A 25,879-nucleotide genomic window follows, 5' to 3' on the forward strand; every position below is an offset into this window, starting at 1 on the left:
GCAGGTAAATGGTGAGTACGCGACCAAGGATGACACGATGGGGGCATATCGTTCTGCCGTTCTGCATAGAGCCAAGGACTTTGCAACGATTGAATTCATACAGCTGCCGAGGGAACAGAATGCAGATGCAGACCGTTTAGCATGCAGTGCTTCGTGTTGCGGTGAAACATTGGCGAGGGTGATTCCAGTAGGGATAGTGACCCAGCCATCTATTTTCGAAGAACCGTTGGACTCTGACCCTTGGCAAGTCAACGTCATACCGTATGAACCGAGTTGGATTGACCCAATCATTGCCTATATTCGAGATGGCGTTCTGCCTATGCAAAGGGATGAAGCTAGGAGACTCAAAAAGAATGCTGCCAAGTACGCCATCGTGCGGAACCAGCTGTATAGAAGGTCCTATTCTGGCCCATACTTGAAATGTGTCACCCCCGCGGAGTCGCAGCAGGTATTGCGGGCTATTCATGAGGGAGTGTGTGGCAATCACTCTGGCGGGCGATCGTTAGCGCATAAAGCAATGACACAAGGGTATTTCTGGCCAAACATGTCAAGAGATGCGGAGGAGTTCTCTCGAAGGTGCGATAAATGCCAACGATATGGACCATTGATCTACCAACCACCTGAGGAATTGCACGTAATGGCCTCGCCGTGGCCTTTCGCGCAATGGGGGATGGATGTGGTCGGTCCTCTGCCAACTGCAAGAGCTCAGAACAAGTATGTGTTACTGGCCACGGATTACTTCACTAAATGGGTGGAGGCAGAACCGTATCCTAGCGTGACTCAGACTCAGGTGAGACGATTTATTTGGAACAACATTATCTGCCGTTTCGGTGTTCCCAGATCGATAGTCATGGACAATGGCACAAACCTCGACAGCAGGCAAGTAAGAAAGCTGCTGGAGGAGTATGGAATCAACCAGAAGTTGGCTGCAGTAAATCATCCTCAGGCCAACGGACAAGCAGAAATCACAAACAGAACCATTTTCGCCTGCATTAAGAAGAAGCTGGAAGATCATAAGGGGAAGTGGTTGGATGAACTCCCGAACGTTCTATGGGCTTACAGAACCACCCCAAGGCGGCCGACTGGGGAGAGCCCGTTCGCAATGACGTATGGTACCGAAGCAGTTATACCGGTTGAGCATTTAGTCCCCACTATCAGAAGCTTAGCATGGAGTCGAGATCAGAACGACAAGATGTTAAGATTGAACCTCGACATGATAGACGAAAGGAGGGACGCAGCGGCTATAAGGCTAGCGTCGTATCAGCAAGTGCTGGCGAATAGTCACAACAAGAGAGTAAAACACAGGGATTTTGCCCCGGGCGATCTGGTTCTGAAAAGAAAGGTGGGGATGGTCAAAAAAATGATGCCACCCTGGGAAGGCCCATACAGAATTGCAGAAGTCATTGGCAAGGGGGCATATACGTTGGAAACCATGGCGGGAAGGTTGGTCAGCAAGCCCTGGAACGCCACGTCTCTGAAGAGGTACTACCAATAAAAGCTAAGTTCTGGCTTTAATTGGATGTTGTTTGTTGTCGATCAAATACGTATGAATGAGCAAGTTACTGGAATTTACAAAAAAGAATTTTCTTTTCCAACGGTCTACTATAAAAATTTAAAGCCAAGTGGCAAGTGGCATTCTAGCCGAGCGCCAGACACTTAAGCAAGATAAGTGGCAGCTGGCGCTACAAGCCGAACGCCAGACACTTGCTAAAAATTTAAAGCCAAGTGGCAAGTGGCATTCTAGCCGAGCGCCAGGCACTTAAGCAAGATAAGTGGCAGCTGGCGCTACAAGCCGAACGCCAGACACTTGCTAAAAATTTAAAGCCAAGTGGCGAGTGGCATTCTAGCCGAGCGCCAGGCACTTAAGCAAGATAAGTGGCAGCTGGCACTACAAGCCGAACGCCAGACACTTGCTAAAAATTTAAAGCTAAGTAGCAAGTGGCATTCTAGCCGAGCGCCAGGCACTTAAGCAAGATAAGTGGCAGCTGGCACTACAAGCCGAACGCCAGACACTTGCTAAAAATTTAAAGCCAAGTGGCAAGTGGCATTCTAGCCGAGCGTCAGGCACTTAAGCAAGATAAGTGGCTGCTGGCACTACAAGCCGAACGCCAGACACTTGCTAAAAATTTAAAGCCAAGTGGCAAGTGGCATTCTAGCCGAGCGCCAGGCACTTAAGCAAGATAAGTGGCAGCTGGCACTACAAGCCGAACGCCAGACACTTGCTAAAAATTTAAAGCCAAGTGGCAAGTGGCATTCTAGCCGAGCGCCAGGCACTTAAGCAAGATAAGTGGCAGCTGGCACTACAAGCCGAACGCCAGACACTTGCTAAAAATTTAAAGCCAAGTGGCAAGTGGCATTCTAGCCGAGCGCCAGGCACTTAAGCAAGATAAGTGGCAGCTGGCGCTACAAGCCGAACGCCAGACACTTGCTAAAAATTTAAAGCCAAGTGGCAAGTGGCATTCTAGCCGAGTGCCAGGCACTTAAGCAAGATAAGTGGCAGCTGGCACTACAAGCCGAACGCCAGACACTTGCTAAAAATTTAAAGCCAAGTGGCAAGTGGCATTCTAGCCGAGCGCCAGGCACTTGCCGTACAAACACACGACAAAGCTAATATAAAAGAAAAAAAAAAAAGAGAAAAGATATGTATGTACTGAAGATGAGTTGAATAGAGCACAACACATAGGGAAAAAAGAGTTCTGTCATTTAATTAATATTGAACATTGAGTTTACAAAAGAGAGATGTCCATCATTACAAGAAGATATGAAATGGAAGAATTCGAAGGAGCCCTAGCTGGACGCCTCAGTACCAACAGCATCCTGGTCGTGCCGACTCGCCTCCTCGGCCCCGTCAGCCGCCTCACCTTCATGAGGTGGGGAATCAAGGTGAATGACTGAATCGTTCGGCTGAGTTTCAGCGTCAGCAGTGGCTATAGAAGGAACCACGGTTGACGATTGAGGAGCGGTCAATGGCAGAGCGGTAGGAGGAGCTGTGATGATCCTTGAGGATGCGATGTCCTGGCACTCATCAAATATACGCTCTGCTTCGGTAGGTTCTGGGTCGACATAGACCCCCAGAGGTTCGATCCCCAGATCCTTGTCTACCTCATCCGGAGTGGAGCTGGTCTGGCCCTCATCCGGAACCCGGTCGGTGAAGCCTTCCCGGAATCCTTGAGCATACCTAAGAGCACCGACCCTTGAGAACCGGGCGTGAAGGGCCAGCATCCCACCACCCACTCTGCTGATCGCGTCGATCAGAGCGGTACGCTCGTCTAGAGCTCTTCTTTCAAAGGCCATCCGAGCAGATTGTTCATCAGCTAGAAGGCGCTGGAGTTCTGCCTTCTCTTCTCTAATTAATTCCCTCTCGGTCTGCCAGACGCTCTTCTCAAGCTGGAGGGCGTCCTTCTCGTCCTGAAGGGAATCATTCTCCTTCTTCAGGGCATCTCTCTCTTGCTCGGTTTTGTCAAGCCGAACCAGCACCTCGGTATTCTTCATGGCAAGGAGGTCGTTTTCTTTATTAGCCACCTCCAGGCTGTCAGAATACTTACGGGCCCTGGCGTTCCCCATCTCCACCTGCTTCTGCATGGCCATCATCCCGAACAATGTCTGCATAGGTGCACATTAAAAACGGTTAAACCAATAGTCAGAACGGGCGAAGGCAGGACCAAGTAATATGAGAGAATTCATGAGTTAGAAAATAAAAGTCACCTCCATAGCAGATTGGGGAAAGCGACTGAACACGTCCTTCTGGGAAAGGCCCTTTGCCGCCTCAAGGTCCTTCGGAGTCCACATGCTCCTGTAGTAGGCCATAGCGGTCTGGCCATCCTTCAACATGGTCTCGTTCGGTTTCACGAACGTCCCATCCGTTCGGGTGTACCGAGGGGCCCATGGCGGTAAGCTGGGGATAGAAGGGGGGCCTGAAGCAGAAGCAGAGCCACCAGCTGCGGGAGGCCCAGAGGGAGAAGGAGCTCTGATCGCTCGGTGCAAGAGAGTACCCGGCCCAGAGACCCGGGTCCTTCTAATGAGAGGCTCCTCCTCAGGATCGATTTCACTGTCAGGATGAGGCCTTTTGCCTCGCTCTTTGTCCCGACCGCCCCCCGCAGCAGCAGGAGCTATGGTAGCTGGGGAGGGCGCGTTCTGGTTGGCAGCAGGGGCGCTGGCAACAGGGTTAGTAGCCACTGCGCTCGGGACAGTGTCAGATATGGTGGCTGAAGAAGAAGCCGACGCTGGAGAGGAGGTCGCCCCAGCAGCAGGAGTGGCTGGGGGAGTATTTTTCCTCCTGCCAAAAGAGGGAATCTGAAGTCTGCTCATGTTGTAGCCGAGTGATGAGAGCGCAAAGAGGTTGTCTGAAGTGAGGAGATCTGAGCAGGAAGGAATATCGTTCAGAACGTATCTCTTCAAGTAGTTACTCCTATCCCTGCAAACACTATAGCTCAAGTCATCACAAGGTATTCCCAAGGAGCGGCATAAGTAAGTGCAAAAACGAGGAACGCATGTTTCACAGGGGCAGTCATGTTTATGGGATTTGAATTTTTTATAGGAGGAGACAGAGCAGACACCAAAGGCGCTCGGGATTGGGTAATCCTCTGCAGCCGGCGAAGACCAAGCCCCACTAATGCCCACTATGCTATCCCTCCAACCCTTTTCAGATTTTATTGTGTCAGTGCATATGGACATCTTCTCGAACGGGTAGAGGTGGTAGAAGGGCTCGTTAGTACGGATCTTACTGACCTTATAGCACAGAAGGAGGTCTATGAGGTCGAGGTCCAGATTTCTGTCACGCATCAATAAGAGCATAACAGATATGATCCTAAAGAAGTTGGGGTTGACCTGCAGAGGGGATATCCCCAATCTATTGAAGACATAACTAAAGAAAGGGTGCAGAGGGAACCTAACAACATTCAATTGAAGGTTCGTGAATAAGACTTCGCCGGGCAGGAGGCCGGCGCCGGTCGTAATATTAACGTCTTGGGGGCAAACCCTAACTTCGATGTTGTCAGGAAGTCTAAGTCTCATACGAAGAACATCCAGATCTACAACCATGGTGGAAGTGCTAGAAGAATCTAAAAGAGGGAAAATGGAAGCCTGCCGAAAGTAAAAAGAACGAAACTAACCTCGGAGGACTGCAAGATCGCTGGAAGAATGACTCTCGAAGGATTTCACCGGAAAAAGCTTAGCACTGTTCTAGAAAGAGAGAGACTTGGCTGATGATGGAGACGGTAAAGGGAAGTGAAGTGGAATTCTAGAGCATTATAAAGGCGAGGGGGCCCGAAGGCCGAAGCGTCGGGAAGGCGAGAAATCCCTCGAGCCCCGGAACATTGATTCTGGATCTGACCGTCCGCTCCCCCACGTGGTTGTCTCGAGCCGTCAGCGTCATGATGAGACGCCATCAATAATTACCCCTTATTAAATAAGGGGCAATTATGGGGGCAGTTGAGGAGGCCCCGGATGACATGGGCCAGGTCCGACTCGCAAAACACAACATTCAGTCCGAACAGCTGGGTCAGCCCATAGAAAGACACTGTCATATGGGCCGAACGGGAGTAAGCCCATCAAGGGTGACCAGGGCTTACAGAGGAATAGGCCCAGATCCAGCAATCAGTAAATATCTTGTAAATATCTTGTAAATATCTATAAATAGGAGTTGGAATGAAGAGGAGAGGGATCTTTTCGGGTGGAGGTGTAAGAATTCTAGAGAGAGAAAGAATAGAAGGAGTTTCTTGCATCTTCACTCTGGTTATGGCTGATGAATTTGCTTCTCAAGTCTGTTCTTCTGATTCTGAAACACGAGAAAAGAGATCGGAAGTAGATGTAAACCCTTACAACGAGAAGGAGAAAAAACAGGGGTTCAATGAGGATGATGATGATGGCTGCTTGACCCATGACCAGTTAACCATCTACTATCAAATGGTTCACGCCAGCAATGTACGTGTCTCTTCTCTTTTCTTCTCTGTTACCTTTCATATTATATATACATACATATATTTATATACACACACATACTGTATTATATGTGCAGTATACACACACACACACTAACATAATACAGTATGTGTGTATATTTATATATATATATATATATGGTTGGGGCTAATTAATTTGGTGAATTTTTCGGGGTTTGATATTCCAGACTTCCCCGCTACCGAAGATTTTGGTCGAATTATGCCAATTAAAGATCTTCATTACAACATGAAAATGTTAAACACTGTCAATGACCTCTCGCATTTAGCAATTAAGCACTACAATGACAATAATGTAAGTACTTGAGTTTTTTCTATTCTATCAATATTCTTTTATATATTAAATCAACTCATATTTTCTTCTTTTTATAGGGGTCAAATTACGAATTTGTGCACGTTGTGAAGGCAAACCTTGTGGGTGTTGCTGGTTTCATCTACTACATTACTTTTGAGGCCAAGGATTGTGATGATGCTTACTCTAAACCTTTTCAAGCTGAGGTCTTCAGGGGGTTTCGATGAAATGTAGAGCTCTTCTCTTGTGAACCAAAGCCTACTTAATCAGGTATATTTAATTATTTTATTATTTAGATAGAAGTTTTGAGATTGTTCCACTTCTAACCAGAAAAATAATAACAATAAAATTGTTCCACACCAACTTTTTTAGATTTTGAACAGGATGTTGTTTTTGATAGATAGTTTTTATGTATGTATGGAGCTCAATAGTTTCTTGTCTAATTTCCTTTTTTTTTTTTTTTCTTGTGGTTTTTTTAGTTTTTATTGTACCTCATTTCTGAGCTTTAGCTTTTCTTATGGATTTATTATGTGAGAAATGACGACATTAGATGCTATCAAGGTCCCAGGATATTACTAGCTTTTATGGATTAGTAGAGTATAATTTTAGTGAAAAAGCATAGCAAGTGTCCCAATCAATATATAAAATAATTTTACAATTTTACTCTTTGGTGTTGTTAATTACTATAAATTTTCCGTTGAGAAAAAAAGAGAGGGCAGAAATTAGTGACGGCTAAGAATGCATGCAGAAGAGAAAGAAAAGAGAAACTAGCAAGGGAGCAGAGTGAGTGTGGAATACCTCTCAGTATAATCTGTTGAGATTTGTAATATTCTCTTATTTTGAAATAAAAATTAGTGTTCTTCGTGTGTGAGGCTCAATATAATTTGAGGTTTTAGGTGAAGAGTATAATCCCTACTTTCTTGTTTATAAGGAAACAAATATAAAGGATTCCAAAAAAATTAACAAAATATGTGAGAGAATAAAAAATATATATAGAAAATGGAGTGAGATGGTGAGAGAGATTGGTTAAGATACGGAGACTGTAATGAGAAAGGAGAAGAAAAACTTTTTAAATAGGGGAAAAAAAGTCTCTTAGGAGGGGAGATAAGGGACAAAAGGAAGGAAAAAGTAGGAGTAGACTTAGTTTATCACTTTCCAATGCCAATTATCCGTTAAATAGAAATTTTAAATTATAGGGGAGAAAGAAAAAATGTGAGAGATAATAATAATTATTATTATAATTATAATTAGGAGTTCAATAAAAATTTATGTGTCCAATGAAAACAGGATTATTAAATTGTAGAGCCCTGCTATTGGTTGAGGCCTAAATATAAGATGAATAAAAAAAATTAGGAGCTAATGAATGCATTCTATAGGCTGGGGCCTTAGGCGACCACTTAAATTGCCTAAGGCTCTACCCTGCCCTGGTGTGAACTTAGGCAATTTGTCAAACTACTTAAACCTTATTGTTATGTGTTAGTTTCATCTTATTTATCCTTTCCTATCATTGCATGTTTGTTGCCTAATGTTGCGTGAAATCTTGGGGGATAAATTTCTAACATAAGCTAAGGCTTCATACAGATGATATCGTTTTTTGGATTTCTGGTTGGTGATTCATGCAAATGATACCACAAAATCTCAAATTTTTCGTGGTGAAATGGTTGGGAACAGTCAAAGAGGGAACATCATGCACGTGTGATCAATACTAATTGACTGATTTGGTTTAATTATTTCTGACTTCAAATGCACTATGCTAGGAGAATCAAAATTTTTATTTTTCATCATGGATTCAAGCACCTGTGTTTGTTTCCGTGAGAATTCAAACCATTTCACTTTGAAAGGTAAATACAATAACACCAGATTACAACTTTTGGTGAGAATCAAATATTTTCTAGTATACTTGGACTTCCGGAAATAGTTTCTTGTCTAATTTCCATTTTTGTTCTTGTGGTTTTTTTTTATTGTACCTCATTTCTGAGCTTTAGGTGTTCTTATGGATTTATTGTGTGGGAAATGAGGACATTAGATGCTATCAACAGTTCCAGGATATTACTAGCTTTTATGGATTAGTAGAGTATAATTTTAGTGAAAAGCATAGCAAGTGTCGCAATCAATATATAAATTTTTTCTACAATTTTCCCTGGGTGGATCCTATAGCTATGTGAGACATCCGATTGTTTGGTGTTGTCAATTACAATAAAATTTCATTTTTTTTTTGGATGGTAAAGCAAATTCACACACAAATGTTTCCACTGAGGAGGCTTGAATCCAGGACCTCCCTTTGGAAAGCTGGGTCTTGGTACTGTTGGGCCACTCTACCCTTTAGTAAGGAGCAGAGTGGTGTATATTTATTTAGATGATTTTTTTTTTGGAGTGAGTGTGGATTGCCTCTCTGTATAATTGAGATTTGTAATATTCTCTTAGTTTGAAACAAAAATTAGTGCTGTGTGTGTGAACTTAGGCAATTTGTCAAACTACGTGAACCTTATTCTTTGTTATGTTGTTGGTTTCATCTTATTTTTCCTTTCCTATCATTGCGTGTTCATTGCGTGAAATCTTGGGGGATAAATTTCTGACGTAAGCTAAGAGTGCATACATATGATATCATTTTTTGGATTTCTGGTTGGTGCTTCATGCAAATGATACCACAAAATCTCAAATTTTTCGTGGTGAAATGGTTGGGAGCAGTCAAAGAGGGGACATCATGCATGTGTGATCAATACTAATTGACTGATTTGGTTCAATTATTTCTGACTTCGAATGCACTATGCTGGGAGAATCAAAATTTTTATTTTTCATCGTGGATTCAAGCACTTGTGTTTGTTTCCGTGAGAATTCAAACCCTTGTGTTTTACTTTGAAAGGTAAATAAGATACCACTAAATTACAACTTTTGGTAGGAATCAAAACTTTTCTAGTGTACTTGGACTTCCCAATGTATGGAGAGACTGGAATCAACTCTGTAGAAGGTAGAGGCTGAGTTGATCCTAGCGCAGTCATATATTTGAGAGATAAGGAATATAGCTTACTCGGTTTAAAAAAACTCAAATGCCTTTCATCAATCTTTTTCAGATGTCATAATAGGATTTTCTTTTCAACTCAATTATTGTCACAACACACATGATTTTAAGGGGTAAAGTGCAAAAAAAAAAAAACACCTTTGATATTTGATACAGTGCATATAACACCCTTGTAGTTCGAAAGACAGCCCCCCATAGTATAAAAAAAGTGAAAATGAGAGCTTACTATTACGTTGCAATGGAGGAGGAAATTGACCCAAATACCCTTACTTAATAGAGTTGAAAAACACCCCTTAATTATATGTATAGTGTATGTAACCCCCTAAATTTGCTTTTGTTTATTTATTTTTAATGGACACTTTTATGTCCGGTTTTTATTTATTTATTGTAATTGAACACTTCTTGGATGCTTGTTAGCTTAGTTTTATTTGATAATTAAAGTTAGGCATTGAACATTGTTTGAACTTTAAACAATGAACAAAATCATAATAGATCGAGGGGAGTTATTTGTATTAAATAAAAAAAATCTGAGTGTTTTTTTGCACTTTATATATGTGTACATACTTAAAGGTATCCTAGGAATTAATTGCTAAATCTTGGTCAAGTGAGCTGCACATGTTCACTTCAACGGCTAAAATCTAACAATGGTTGATAAGGTTGTTATGTGCAATATTTTTTCAAAGTAGGTGTTGTATACTTCTGTTATATGGGTGTATTTTTTTTGATAAGTAGATCAATACAAGAAGTAAATCACATTTCTATTATATGGGTGTATTATAGGAACTATATGAAAAATCCATTATTTTTTTTTCTTTTTCTTAAGTGGAGAAACATGGTAATGCTTTGCTTGAAGATCATACTTATTTCTAGGGTTATGGAGTACAGTTTGCCAGACAATCCGACTCTTTCCACCTACAGTTACTATCTTTGGGACAATTCCAGCATTCTCTACCGCCATAATTTTCTTGTTCTTCGCATGCATCATAAATCATTTTTATATTATCTTTCGGCACATAAATCTTAAGCTGCACGTCTCCGGTTGTGCTACTGCCATTGTTGTCACCACCTAATAATAATAAATAAATAAAAGAATCGATAAGGATTTTAAAGCGGGAGACTTTCTTGCTTGTCAAAAAAAAAAAAAAGTGGAGACTTTGAACAAAATGAAGAGTAGGAAAACCCCAATCCTTTAGATATATTCAGCTTCACCATTTCTTCCAATCTAGAAGTTTCATTTCCCAATTACATGAACTGCCCTCACCCCCTCCAATCCAAATTCAGTCGAATGGTTACCGTGTCCAAACAGAAATTTCTCTATCTCTCGCACATTGAAATACTTCAGCCCATCATTACCAATCTTTACCTGGCACAAAGTGGTATGGTTTAAGCATCACATCCCTAAGCATAGTCTCATTCTTTGGCTGGCTGTAAGAGGAAGACTTTACACACCTGATGCCAAACCTGTCCTATACAAACACTACACGAACAGGTGCTACCTCTGTGAGACTGACTGGGAGTCAATTGACCACATTTTCTTCAAGTGTGATTACTCCTCTAACATATGGAAGTTTATTCAAGAAGTGGCTGGGTTCTACATCAGGCCTAACAGCTGGAATGACATGATCCAATGGTGCTCCACACACTGGTTACCAGCAGATTGCTTAGTACATAAGCTGTTGTGGGCAGCTGCAGTGTACTTTATTTGGATGGAAAGAAATGCTAGAGCCTTTAGTAACCAAGCAACACCCTACCACAACATCATTGCACAAGTTAAGATTCAGCTCTGACATGATGATGATCAACTCTCCCTCTCAACTACGAACTCTCTTTCAGCAGGGATGTTCCACGGCTTGTGGGCAAGCCTTGCTCCTACCTTGACCTATGTTGCTGAGAAGGTTATTGGAATGCTGCCGTGAGGACATGGTATTCATTAGTTGCTGCTGTTATTGCTGCTGACAAGGTTGTAGTTTAATTGGCTAGTATAGCTTTTGAATATTTTGCTTGTAGCAAATCAATATTTGTATTGGTTGTTTCCTCTTTGGTGTTGGTCTTTGCTGTATCTTCCCCATTTGGGTTTCACTGTAAATTTTTTCGACTTTTTATATAAGCTTACCTTTAACGAAAAAAAAAAGAAAAAGAAAAAAAAAAAAAAAAAAAAAAACTAGGAGTGATGTAGGAACATTGAGTGTATTCATTGAGAGTTTTCGACTTTTCATTTTGTTCAAATTCTTTGACGTGACTATAGTGAGTTATACAATAAGTAGAACATAATTTTGATTTTGGCCATCATCTAGAAATTAAACGGTTCATATGCACTAGTTATTGCAAGTGCGTGACCCCACACATCAAAAGTTAGAACAGGATTATACACTGAAAATGGAATTATTAATGGTGGTAATAGGTATAAAAATTTAAGTGTAGTCACTTAGACACGTACTATAGGAAGAGACTAATAAATAATAGAGTTGTGGTCTATGTATAAAATAGACTAACTTAGATAGATATATATATATATATATATATACACACACACTATTATGTTGCAGATCCACAGGCAGTTGTTTGATCACAGCAATAGTAATGTACAATTATATTGGCATACAACATATACTAAATTATAAGTTTAGTAATTAACCTATACAAATGGCATACTCACATTCATGAGTGGTGAAAAGTAAAAGGATGAGCAAGAAGAAGAGAAGCAGATTTCCCAAGTTGGATAGTATTTTTAGTCATGGATGTGTTAATTTTATATAAACAATGCTTAAGCTGTAGAGTTGGATAGTACTTTAATCATAATTGGACCTTCAGCTTGTGTTTACAAAGCACAAAATTGGGATTCAGATAATGAAATTCTATCAGATTATGTTTGGTTGCGCCAAGTTAGAATTGAATTGGGATTGCATTGGAATTTCAATTTCATGGTATTGCAAACCCACCATTCCAATCCTAATTTCTTTGTTTGGATAAGCTTTGGAATTCAAGCTTTGCAATTCTAATTTTATTGTTTGGATAAATTGTTGTTTTGAAATTAAATTAAAAATTATTTAAGTAGTGTACATATATATATATATATAAAATTATTTGTACATAACTATATATACACTGTGATATACGAGCATGTACACTTAAACAAAGTCAACACACATACACATTTATATAAAACTATCATATGTACACTTATAATTACACACATATATCTATATCTATGGGAAAGGTAATAATACGGAGTATCCCCTTTCATGGGAAATTTAATATGCTCTTTCATGGGAAAGATAATGTTGCTCATGAAAAATCGAACGCATACAAGTTTGGACTGAAATACGAAGATTTATAGTTTGGGGTTTTAAACCCTAAATTTTTAAGTTCTTTTTTTTTTTTTTTTTTTTTAGTGGTTGTGGTTGTCCCTTTTGAGAAGAAGACAACACAATCATTACTTTTAGTGGGATTACTATAATTATTTAACTTTTATGCAAGCTCGTATAAAATACTCTTCTATACATAAACATATAATATGGTTTCATATTAATTTAAGATGATATTAGGGAAAAATTATCATATGTACATGATAGGATAAAAAATAAAATAAAGTAAATTTGACTTATAATATGATTTCATACTGATTGGATAAAAGTAAATAAAATAAATTTGATTTTTCACACACGTATATAGTATTATAGTATATATGATTCAATTATAATATTAAAATACTCTTTAAATTCAACAGACCCATCTGCATAAAAATATATAATTCAATTACAATATTAAAACACTATTATATGAATTAAACAATATGAAGAATTTGCTGACGTGGCGAGAGTAAATAATAAAAAAAAAAGTCCTTTTACTGTTAAGGGGCAATTTTGTTCAAAAAAATGACTCAGCAAATTATTTAAACGGACATCGGTTAAAATCACCCCTTCAAGATAGTTGAAGTGAATTTTTTGTCATAAGAAGTATTTTTGGTAAACGGGTAAAAGTCAAGAAGGATTTTTTGACATTCGCCCTGTTAATAATAAAAGTTTTGATCAGTACACTTCTTTCCAAGGAATAAGGCTCAAGTTTATTGTAGTGGCTAGACAATTGCTTGATAACTAACTATGATATTTTTGTAATTATATTTGTGATGGGAGAGAAAGAAATAGATTTACTTTGTTGAGTAAAAAAAGAAAGGAAAGCCACAAAAAAAAAAAAAAAAAAAAAAGAGAGAGAGAGAACGGTTTAACCCTCTTCCACAAGGAAACTGAATCCCTATTCCCTTCTAATATTTGGGGGTGTTTTTTCGTCAGATACACACACACACAGAGTTATATGTATAGTTCCATCCAATTGCATCCTTTGAACAATCTCATTGAATCTCTTCTTAGGGTTTTGTCTGTTTTACAATTTATTATTCCGTAATAATCTCTGGTTATGGCTGATGAGTTTGCTTCTCAAGTCTGTTCTTGTGATTCTGAAACACGAGAAAAGAGATCGGAAGTAGATGTAATCCCTAACGACGAGAAGTTTGCTTCTCAAGTCTGTTCTTCTGATTCTGAAACACGAGAAAAGAGATCGGAAGTAGATGTAAACCCTAGCAACGAGAAGGAGAAAAATCAGTGGTTTGATGATGATGATGATGATGATGGCTGCTTGACCCATGACCAGTTAACCATCTACTATCAAATGGTTCGCGACAGCCAAGTACGTGTCTCTTTTCTTCTCCAATGCTCTCCCTCCCTCCCTAATACAATAGTGTGTGTATATATATATATATATATATATATGTTTTTGTTGGGGCTAATTAATTTGGTAAAATTTATAGGGGTTTGATGTTCCAGACTTTCCCCCTAGCGAAGATTTTGGTCGAATTATGCCAATTACAGATCTCAATAACGACCTTGAGATGTTCGAGATTACCAGAGACCTCTCATGTTTAGCAATTGAGGAATACAATGTCAATAACGTACGTATCTGAAAAATTAAAATTTTTTTAATCTCTCGTCTTTTCCTGAATATGTGCATATTTTTTTTTGCTTGTTTGTTTTGTAGGGTACAAAATACAAGTTTGATCACGTTGAGAAGGCTAACCTTGTAGGTGTTGCTGGTTACATCTTCTACATTACTTTTGAGGCCAAGGATGGTGATGATGATGATGATCACTCTAAAACTTTTCAAACTAGGGTTTTCAGGGGATTTCGAGGAGATGTTGAGGTCTTCTCTTGTGACCCAAAACCTACCTAATCAGGTATAATTTAATTATCTACTTTTGAGATTATTCCACTTTTAACCAGATTTAATTACTGAAAGTAATAAATAAAATTGTTCCACTTTGATTTTCAAACAGAAAATAATTCAATGGTTGTTGATATTGAAATTGGCCGAGGAGCGATGATGGTGGGTCGAGATGCTATCTCGACAGGGGAGTCATATGATTTATCACAAAATAAATTATACTGTTTACAAGTATCTGGTTGTGGCCATGTGAGACACCAGACTTACGAGCTTTGTTAATTCGCGTGAATATCTGTTGAGATTTGCAAAATACTCTCTTATTTTATTTTGAGAAATAAAAGTTAGTATTCTTCTTAATTCACTCGATTATTTTTGTTCTAATAAAGCACACACGGATGGATGTGTTTGGTTTCAAGAGTCGGTGCATATACCTCTCTAAATTTATTTTTAATTGATACTTTTATGTCCGTTTATTATTTTTATAATTGAATATTGTTAGCTTAATTTTATTTAATTAAAGTTTAGACATTGAACAGTGCTTAAGCATTGAACAAAATCATACAGGATCAACTGAGGTGAAAGAAAACACCAGACCTTGTATTTTTCGCACTTTACCATAACCCAAAATAACTTTAACAATTTAGTGAAAATGGGACCAGAAAATTCAATTGACTATTTGATATAATTGCAATGCTTACTGTGTGACTAGTTAATTATTTTTCGGGTTAGGATAAAAAAAAAAAAGAGATAATTCCATTTTTTTAGTTAATGGATAAGCTTGTATATGTGAAGATTAACAAAAGCCTCCAACTGCTAGTAGCATAGAAAACTAACATTCACTTTGCCAGAATTGTCTCTATTATAGTCTCAATCATGGTACCAATCATCCTTGAAGTTGTAGGTCATGTCACAGAATCATGATAGTAACCAGTTGTGCCCACAGGCTGTGGAACATGCCTGCTGGAAGAGATTTTGCAGCTGTGTGTAGGAAGAAATTTGCCGCATTATCGCATATATGTTAGAATAATTTCTTAGCTTGATTGTTGCAAGTCTGGCTCTAACACAGTTCCTGATCTGTGTTATGATGCTGTTAGTTTCTAAAAGCTCTAACATTCCTTTCCATCCAAATGAAGTACACAGCTGCAGCCCATAGGAGTTTGTGAACTAAAAACAGATGAACACAATGTGTGGAGCACCATTGTATCAGTTGCGTACAGCTGTTTGGCATAGTGTAAAACCCTGCCACCTCCCGTATAAATTTCCAAATGTATGGGGAGTATTCACATTAAAAGAACAGATGATCACAATGTGTGGAGCACCATTGTATCAGTTGCGTCCAGCTGTTTGGCATAGTGTAAAACCCTGCCACCTCCCGTATAAATTTCCAAATGTATGGGGAGTATTCACATTAAAAGAACAGATGATCACAATGTGTGGAGCACCATTGTATCAGTTGCGTCCAGCTGTTTGGCATAGTGTAAAACCCTGCCACCTCCCGTATAAATTTCCAAATGTATGGGGAGTATTCACATTAAAAGAACAGATGATCACAATGTGTGGAGCACCATTGTATCAGTTGCGTCCAGCTGTTTGGCATAGTGTAAAACCCTGCCACCTCCCGTATAAATTTCCAAATGTATGGGGAGTATTCACATTAAAAGAACAGATGATCACAATGTGTGGAGCACCATTGTATCAGTTGCGTCCAGCTGTTTGGCATAGTGTAAAACCCTGCCACCTCCCGTATAAATTTCCAAATGTATGGGGAGTATTCACATTAAAAGAACAGATGATCACAATGTGTGGAGCACCATTGTATCAGTTGCGTCCAGCTGTTTGGCATAGTGTAAAACCCTGCCACCTCCCGTATAAATTTCCAAATGTATGGGGACTATTCACGTTAAAAGAACAGATGATCAATGGATTCCCAATCAGCCCCCCATCCCCAATCTTTCCTTGAAGTTGTAGGAGTAATTTTTTTTTATCCTAGTTACAAGTGGAGTATTTTTTTTTTTTTTTTAAATCCTAGTTATAAGTGATGTATTTTTTTTAATCCTAGTTACGACTGGAGTATTTTTTTTTTTTTTTATCCCAGTTATAACTAGAGTTTTTTTTTTTTTTTTTTAGTTACAAGTGGAGTTGATTTATTTTTACTTTTCATACTACCATTATACATAGATGGAAGACCTCTCTTCTTTCTTTCTATACTTTGTCTATATGTATTATAGACGTGGTTTTAAGAAAATAGAGAAGACAAACAGTCTAATGGTTTCTTGGAGAAGATGAAAAAAAAGTGATTGGTGGGACGCAGGGGTTGATGAATTAGGATTGAATGAGCTTGAGGAGTACATCTGTTGATTCTTTTAGCGATATTCTAGAATTTGACTTCACTGAGTCTGATTTTGATTTGGTCAATGAGTTCATTTAGGGTTTCTACGGTGTGATTTTGATATATAAATTGATTTTAATATTGATAATGAAGTTTTCAGCCTGTGAAAGTATACAATGCTAAAATCATGTACACACTGAGTAATTTGAAAAAAATAATCAAACTTCAATTTATATATACAATGGTTATCCTACATTTAAAAAGTAATATATATATAGACACACACTAAGAAAATTATTCCTGAGTTCACAGTCTTATCAAATGCAAACATGGACTGAAAGGTTACTACTATTGGATTAGATTCTATTCTGAACAATTTTCATATGATTTTAAGGGGCAAAGTGTAAAAAACACACCCCCGATATTCAATACAGTGCATATAACACCAATGTAGTTCGAAAGATTAGCCCCCATAGTACAAAAACAGTGCAAATGAGAGCTTAGTGTTGAAAGTAGATGATCAACATTGACAACCATTATAATGGTTGCTTGCATATGATTGTTAGAAGAGGGTTATGGTTATGGAGTACAGTTCGCCAGACAATCCGACTCTTCCCACCAACAGTTACCATCTTTGGGACAATACCAGCATTCTCCACCGCCATAACTTTCTTGTTCTTCGCGTACATCACAAATCATTCTTATATTATCTTTTGCCCCATAAACCTTAAGCTGCACATCTCCGGTTCTGCTACTGCCGCCACCTAATTGTATGCCACCGTATATGTATATATATATATAAAAGCAAAGATATAAGAAATCGACAAAAAGCTACAGACTTTCCATTTCGTTCAATTTCTTTGATGCAGATCTTTATAGTTGCTAAAATTTACATGCAGTTGTTTGATCATAGCAATAGTAATATACTACTATATTAGAATACAACATATACTAAATTATTAGTTTAGTAATTAACCTAATACACAAATGGCATACTCACATTCATGAATGGCGAAAAGTGAAAGGATGAGCAAAAAGAAGACAACCAGGTGTCCTCCCAAGTTAGAAGCTGCCATAGTTGATGATTTAGGAATTTGGACAGTATTTTCAGTCATGTATGTGGGTTTATATAAGCAATGTAAAACTGTAAAATTCATCGGTTAAGAGTCTCAAGATGATTGGTGAAAAAGACAAAATGGTAAAAAGCGTGTGTCATAAAGCCGACGTTGGTGTGACTTTTGTGAAAAAGACTACACACACAAGAAAAAAAAGGTCTGGTGTCTGAGATTCTATACCCACGCGTATGGTTTATAATAGCAACTGGACAAAGAGTGTATGTGTGTGTGTGTCATATAAAATGATCGATGAGGATCCTATTCAACCAAAATTTTCTTGTGATCTAGTCTTAAAAATTTTAAGGGTAGTCCGACCTGGTTGAGGTGTGGATAAATCCTCTCTATTTTGAGTATGAAAAATTAATAATACCGTAAAATTAAAAAATTCTTTTATGATAAATTACTTCTTTGTCTCACATTTGTTAAAAAACACCTCTCTTTCTCTCCTCTTTATAGACGCATGTAAGTGTGTGTGAGAGTATACATACGTTTTTATCGTAAATGTATTTAGATACGGGTAAGTGTAAAAAATATCCGAATAATTTTAAAAATATGCAAATAATATCTCTATTCAAACCCTTAGTTTCAATAAGGGCTTCTGACCAAAAAAAATTAACATGCAACCAAAAGTCGCCTTTAATATCAAAATTACTTTTCGCACTACCCAAAATGCCCACAGGGGTTTTTTTGGCACATTTTAAAAAATGCTGGGGAGTTTTTTTGTAAACATGAAAATAATTTTAACTTGGGTGGGACTCTTCCATCCTGATCGTCCGATAAGAGCATGATGGTGGCAACTGGGTTTTTCTGACATCCTGCAGGCTGCAGCTCTATTCCATGTACCAATGTTTGCAATTACCAGTCCACCCTCAATTTCCGGTCGGTCTAAACTTGTGGTGGTTTACAGAAAAATTGAACAAGAGGCTTCTGATAACAGAAAAATATGTGTATAATCACGAACCGCAATAGATAGTACTGGTTTGGTCTCACCTCATTCAAGCATCTTCTTCAAGCAATTTCTAGAGGACCCGTGATGAGTATGATGAAATTAAGGACGTCCATGTCACAATGTCCTTTTTTGCTGCATTTGATCGAACAAGTTGTGTGCACTGCACATATTTCCCCATTTTGTTTCTTGATACATAGATGTATATATATGATATATGTAAATTTACAAATAAGAATACATATTTTGGGCATGATGAAAGTTGGAAACAAACATTGTTAATTCGTACTGTGTACTGTTGTGCTTTTAGTTTCTTGTCTTTTAGTTTATTTTTTAACCTATTACGTAATTTTTATTTTGCCATGAGATATTTTCTGCATTTAACTTTCTTTTTCTTTTGTAGAAGTTCTGTAATGCAATAGATGTAAGAGTTGGTGCTGGTAGAAAAAGAATTAGAAAATAAAAATTTGGAGAAGATAAAGTGAGATGGGAAGGAGAGAGAAATTGCAGAAGAAAGTAAAGAATAGATACCTTCTACACGTTAAACCATTTTTTTTTTTTTTACTTCTTTTTTTTATTCTTTTCTTAACGGTTGTTTTGTTTTTTTATATCATCTACCTCACTTCCCCTCTCTCTCCACTTCAAAACGAATCATTTTTTAGCATTTTTTAGCCCTAATATTGTTGTAGTATAATTATCTTTTGTTTATTCTTTTTCAATTTTTTTTTTTTATATCAAATTTTCTGTTATGATATTTGATTATTCAATGAAAATCAATAAGAAAGACTTTTGCTTTGTTTAAATAATGAAAGTTTTGATCAACTCTACATCTTTAAAAAAAAAAATAGACCGTTACTAATTGAGGAGACATTTCAGATTTTGTTTCTAATTTTGCAAGGAATAAGGTCCGTTTCTAATTTTTTTGCAAGGAATAAGGTCCGTACTGGCTAGCTAAACAATTGCTTACTATCTTACTATAATATTTGTATAATTATGATTGTGATGAGAGAGGAAAAGATAGATTTGCTTTGTTGAGGGAAAGAGAGGTAAAATTAATAAGCAAAGCAAAAAAGAAAGAATAAAAGAAAAAATAAATTGGTTTAACTCTTAAAATATAGGTAATGCTATATTTAATTTTTGAAAAATGATTTGAATAGTTGCAAAGAAACAAATAAGGAAATAGGGGTTAAACAAGTGAGTATCACTATTCTATATTTTTCTAACAAAAAATAAAATAAAAGTTTGTCCAATATAAATATTTCATTTTGCTATGCACTACAATTGGTAATTAAAATATAAGAATTAGTTGAGAATTTGTTTTTAACAGTTGAAACACTCAGATATATAGCATTGTGTTTTCCAAACCTAAATTTAAACAGTAAATTGTCTAATCGAATAATTTTGAGTTGAAAATATGATAATCCCGTATAATGCTCTACTCCCTGAATGTACCACCTATTTTTCTTAATTTGTTGATGGTTTGTTTGGTGAAAAAATAAAATAAAATTGAACATTGTATGGTGACGGATGATTTTTTTTTTTTTTTTTTTTTTTTTTTTTTTTTTTTTTTTTTGCACTTAACCCATGTTGGAATGACATATATGCATGAAGCCCCAGATATAAGAAAGACTAATTTTTATTTCTGACAATAAGATAAGATAGATTGCATAGCATAATGTTGAAAGAAGACGATCAACATTGACAACCATGGTAATGATTGCTTGCATATGATTGTTAGAAGAGGGGTGTGGTTATGGAGTACAGTTCTCCAGACAATCCGACTCTTCCCACCAACAGTTACCATCTTTGGGACAATACCAGCATTCTCCACCGCCATAACTTTCTTGTTGTTGGCAGACATCATAAATCATTCTTATATTATCTTTCGCCCCCATAGACACCTTAAGCTGCTGCACATCTCCGGCTCTGCTACTGCCACCACCTAATTGTATGCCACCGTATATACATATATATATATATGAAGTAAAGATGTAAGAAATCGACAGATTTTAAAGCTACAGACTATCCATTTCGTTCAATTTCTTTGATGCAGATCTTTATAGTTGCTAAAATTTAGATGCAGTTGTTTGATCATAGAACTATTATATTAGCGTACAACATATACTAAATTATAAGTTTAGTAATTAACCTAATACACAAATGGCATACTCACATTCATGAGTGGCGAAAAGTGAAAGGATGAGCAAGAAGAAGAGAACCAGATGTCCTCCCAAGTTAGAAGCTGCCATAGTTGTTGATTTAGGAATTTGGACAGTATTTTCAGTCATGGATGTGGGGTTTATATAAGCAATGATTAAGATGTAGAGTTGGGTAAAACTGTAAAATTCATCGGTTAAGAGTCTCAAGATGATTGGTGAAAAAGACAAAATGGTAAAAAGTGTGTATCATAAAGCTGACGTTGGTGTGACTTTTGTGAAAATGACTACACACAAGGAAAAAAAAAAAAACAAAAGGTCTGGTGTTACTTGTGAACTTAGTCTTCACAGTGAAATAATGGATTGTACGTGAGAGATTCTATACCCACGCGTATGGATTATAATAGCAACTGGACAAAGAGTGTATATATATATAATGATCGATGAGGATGATCCTATTCAACCAAAATTTTCTTGTGATGCAGTCTTACAAATTTTAAGGGTAGCTAGTCCGACCTCGTTGAGGTTTGGACAAATCCTCCTCTCCCTGTGAGTACGAAAAGTTAATAATATTGTAAAATTAAAAAGTTTTTTTTTATTTTTTTTATTTTTTATAAGAAGTTACTTCTTTGTCCAACATTTGTTAGAAAGCACTATTTTCAATGCAAAAAGTTATATTTACATGCCAAAGTTATATTATGAGAGATGTTGTAATATTAAAATGTTATATTTTAACAATTCTGTTCGTACATTTTATCCAAAATACTATTTTTTTACTATGATAACTATTTTAATTTCTTTTGTGTTTTTAGGAGAGAGAAGATTGAGGAATCGTGGCAAAGTTATCCCAAGAAAAATGGTCCCAACGCTGCAAAAGAGGGAAAGGCCCATCACCATCAATTACAGCCTCCTATTATTAGGAATCAGGCCCCATCACCATCAATTTGATTCCTATGGGTTTTGTTTCTTATCAATTGTATTTTCTTTATTCAATTGAGTATTGATAAATGGCAGAGAAATTGTAATTTTTATGATCTGAGTTTAAATTGATCCATTGATATTTAATTTTAGTTTTTATTACAGTTATATCTGTTTTTATGTTCTTATCTTTGGGGTGTGTGTGTTTTATTTATAAATTCTTCTAGGATCTGAGAAGATATATATATACACACGCACATATGAGGATGAGAAGGGAAGAGAAAGTACAGATATGAGAAGAGAAAATACAACAAATGTTGTTCTCTTTCTGTCGCCGTTCTCTTCTCTTTCTTTCTGTCGTCGTTCTCTTTTCTTTCTGGAGCCCTAGAAAAATAGCAGTTGCTATTGGTTGTGCTACATTTGTTACTAGATTTGGCAAAGTTCTATTTTGGCAGCCCATTGGAGAGCCCATTTTAAGTCCACTTGCTATATTTTGAAATTAACAACCCATTTAGCACAACATTGGAGTTGCTCTAAGTTTCTCTCTCTCCCCTCTTTAGACACGCGCATGAGAGAGAGAGATATATATAGAGAGAGAGAGAGAGAGATTCATACATTTAACATAAATGTAGTTAGATATACAAATAGGCTCACTTATATTTGCAGATTTGAAATGCATATAGATGTCTAAATTAAAATCAACCAGAAAATTCATTTTCTCTCAAGCCCAAAATTAACAATCAGACCATGGAATTGCAAACCAAATTCAACAAACGCAATATGTGTATAATCTCGAACCACAATAGATAGTACTGGTTTGGTCTCACCTCATTCAAGCATCTTCTTCAAGCAATTTCTAGAGGACCCGTGATGAGTATGATGAAATTAAGGACGTCCATGTCACAATGTCCTTTTTTGCTGCATTTGATCGAACAAGTTGTGTGCACTGCACATTCTGCACAAATTTCCCCATTTCGTTTCTTGATACATAGATGTATATATATATGTTATATGTAAATTTACAAATAAGAAAACATATTTTGGGCATGATGAAAGTTGCAAACAAACATTGTTAAATCATACTGTGTACTGTTGTGCTTTTAGTTTCTTGTCTTTTAGTTTATTTTTTAACCTATTACGTAATTTTTATTTTGCAACCTATTACGTAATTTTTATTTTGCCATGAGATATTTTCTGCATTTAACTTTCTTTTTCTTTTGTGGAAGTTCTGTAATGCAATACACGTAAGAGTTGGTGCTGGGAGAAAAAGAAAAATAAATAAAAATTTGGAGAAGATAAAGTGAGGTGGGAAGGACAGAAAAATTGCAGAAGAAAGTAAGAACATCGATACTTTCTACACGTTAAACCAATTTTTTTTTTTCCCTTCCTTTTTTATTCTTTTCTCAACCGTTGTTCTATTTTATCATTTACCTCACTTCCCCTCTCTCTCCACAGCAAAACAATCATTTTTTAGCCCTAATATTGTTGTAAGCATAATGATCTTTTGTTTATTCTTTTTCAAATTTTTTTTTTATAGCAAAGTTTCTGTTATGATATATGATTATTCAATGAAAATCAGTAAGAAAGCCTCTTTGCTTTGTTTAACTAATAAAAGTTTTGATCAACTCTGTATCTTTTAAAAAAGAGAGATGGTTACTAATTGAGGTGATACTTTAGATTCAATCCTATTTTGTTTTTTAATTTAAAAGGAATAAGGTCCAAGTTTATTTTGTAGTGGCTAAACAATTACTTAATAATTGACCGTAGTATTTGTATAACTATGTTTGTGATGAGAGAGGAAAAGATAGATTTGCTTTGTTGAGGGAAAGAGAGGTAAAATTAATAAGGAAAGCAAAAAAGAAAGAAAAAATTGGTTTAACTCTTAAAAAAAAAATAGGTAATGCGTATCTTTAATTTTTTAAAAATGATTCTTACACTAAATAATTGCAGAGAAACAAATAAGGAAGTGAGGGTTAGGGAATTCATTACAGGTGTGTGTATCACTATTCAATATTTTCCTAATTGAAAATAAAATAAAAGTTTGTCCAATATAAATATTTCATTTTGCTATGCACTATAATTGGTAATAAAAATATAAGAATTAGTTGAGAATTTGTACTTTGAAAACATAGCTGTCCATTAAGTGAGATGGTATATGAAGGTGTGGTTATACATTGTGAAATCCAGTGGATAAATTGTTGTGGGAAACCATAGAGTTGCATAGTATCCAGTATAAATTGCCAATGGATGGTGTCAAATGCCTTTCTAAGATCAATTTTGAGGGTACAAGAAGGAGGGTGTGATAATTTATGATAACCATTTAGCAATTCATGAGCAAGAAGGATGTTATATGTGATGTGTCTTTTTTTAACAAAAGCAGTTTGTATAGTGCTTATGATTGAAGGTAAGACAAGGCTTAGTTTGTTGGCAATGAGTTTAGAAATAGCTTTGTAGATTAGGTTGCAACAGGATATTGGCCTATAGTCATTGACAGTGGTTGGATTAGAGACTTTGGGGACAAGTGCAATGCAAGAGCAATTGATTTCAGCAAGCATTCTTTCTTAGATAAAAAAATCCTTGATTGCAGCTGTGATTTCTTGGCCAATGATAGGCCAAGCATGAGAGAAAAAACCTGAGTTAAAGCCATCAGGACCAAGACTTTTATAAGGATTGATGGATAGAATGCTTTACTGGATTTCCAAATCTGTGGGTATGTCCTGCAAGACCCCTCCGTTGTGGTCCTCAATTGAGACAATCTTCTTTTTATAAACCTTTGAAGAAAAGCACTTCATAAAGTAACAAAATAATAATAGTTATTGCCTTACCAGGCATTCATAAAAAAAGCTAGTTTTGCTCAATGAATAATAGTTATAGCCTTATGTTTTTGATATTGATAACAAAATAATAAAACATTGCCTGAGTCTTTTTTGGATAAAAATTAGAATGGTAACGAAAATTTGTTTTAAAAAATTTAAAATTTTGTTTTAGTTCATTTGCTTTAGTTCATTTGCATTAATATCAAAATACACGATATCACTAATTTGGTGATATGAACTTGAAAAAAAAATCTGATATGTTATGAACTATTCTAAATTAATGTTACCATCCCAAATATGATATAGGTCCAAATTTAAATATCAATATCAAAAAAATTATATCATAACACATCATGCCAAGCGTGCCTTAGCAATTCGCTATAAAAGGTCCATCAAATTTCATCTCAAGAATGAAATCCCTTCATCAAAGAATTTCTATTTGAAGTACCATTGAAACTAAACCCAAATATCAAACAGTCTAACCTTAATGCTATGTTTGATTATGCTGAACTAGAATTAAATTGGGATTGCATTGGAATTTCAATTTTGTAGTATTGTAATTCCACCAATCCAATCCTAATTTCATTGTTTGGATAAGCTTTGAAATTCAAGCCTAATTGAATTGCAATTCTAATTTTATAGTTTGAATACATTGTTGTTTTGAAAGTAAATTAAAAATTATTTAAGCGTTTCACATATAATTTTATATATAAATATATATATACATATGTGTATATATGTAATTTAAACATGCTTCCATTTTATGTAATTTATTTATCAAATCTAAAAAAATTAAGAAAAACCTAAAATATTATATATTTAAAAAGTGGTTGTGTGTGGGATCAAGTCATCCCAATTGGCACACCAGGTGGTGGTCATTCATCTATGCCCCGCTTGGTCACAAGCCCACGCTACTGAGTTCGGCAATCATGAGAAGCAAAGAAGTCTATTATTAAGATATATGTAATAATATATTTTATCATTGTGGGATATTTTTAAGTGTTCAAATTTTTAAGAATTAAAAAGTATTAAAGTTATCAAGTTATTAAGCCCTAATTGCGCAACCTGATAGGTCTATCCCATTGTGAAATTCAGCTCTAATCGAAATATTGAATCG

At 36.5% G+C, this 25,879-nt stretch overlaps 1 protein-coding gene and 1 long non-coding RNA gene across 2 annotated transcripts; one reads left to right on the forward strand and one right to left on the reverse strand.

Annotated features, from left to right (window-relative positions):
* The first annotated feature begins 13,488 nt into the window (after nt 1-13,488).
* LOC132314360 (UPF0725 protein At1g23960-like) lies at nt 13,489-14,495 on the forward strand. The gene is made up of 3 exons (XM_059813255.1): nt 13,489-13,951; nt 14,073-14,213; nt 14,300-14,495. The coding sequence occupies exons 1-3, from the start codon at nt 13,682-13,684 to the stop codon at nt 14,489-14,491; spliced, it is 603 nt and encodes a 200-aa protein (XP_059669238.1). The 5' UTR covers nt 13,489-13,681; the 3' UTR covers nt 14,492-14,495.
* A 5,997-nt stretch (nt 14,496-20,492) lies between these two features.
* Nucleotides 20,493-21,717, reverse strand: LOC132312856 (uncharacterized). The gene is made up of 2 exons (XR_009483337.1): nt 21,046-21,717; nt 20,493-20,814 (listed from the first exon to the last, which is right to left on the reverse strand). It is a non-coding gene; the product is annotated as an uncharacterized LOC132312856 (long non-coding RNA).
* Nucleotides 21,718-25,879: the final 4,162 nt, after the last annotated feature.

The sequence above is a fragment of the Cornus florida genome, unplaced genomic scaffold, assembly GCF_030987335.1.
Source record: "Cornus florida cultivar Cherokee Brave unplaced genomic scaffold, ASM3098733v1 CherokeeBrave_3.0.0_Hap2_Chr01, whole genome shotgun sequence".
Taxonomy (NCBI): domain Eukaryota; kingdom Viridiplantae; phylum Streptophyta; class Magnoliopsida; order Cornales; family Cornaceae; genus Cornus; species Cornus florida.

What these genes read in the sequence shown, in the direction of transcription:
- LOC132314360 (XM_059813255.1), top strand. Translation starts at nt 13,682, where the DNA reads ATGGCTGATGAGTTTGCTTCTCAAGTCTGTTCTTGTGATTCTGAAACA. An exon ending in AAATGGTTCGCGACAGCCAA is followed by an intron (nt 13,952 to 14,072) that starts GTACGTGTCTCT and finishes TAAAATTTATAG; the next exon opens with GGGTTTGATGTTCCAGACTT. An exon ending in AGGAATACAATGTCAATAAC is followed by an intron (nt 14,214 to 14,299) that starts GTACGTATCTGA and finishes TTTGTTTTGTAG; the next exon opens with GGTACAAAATACAAGTTTGA.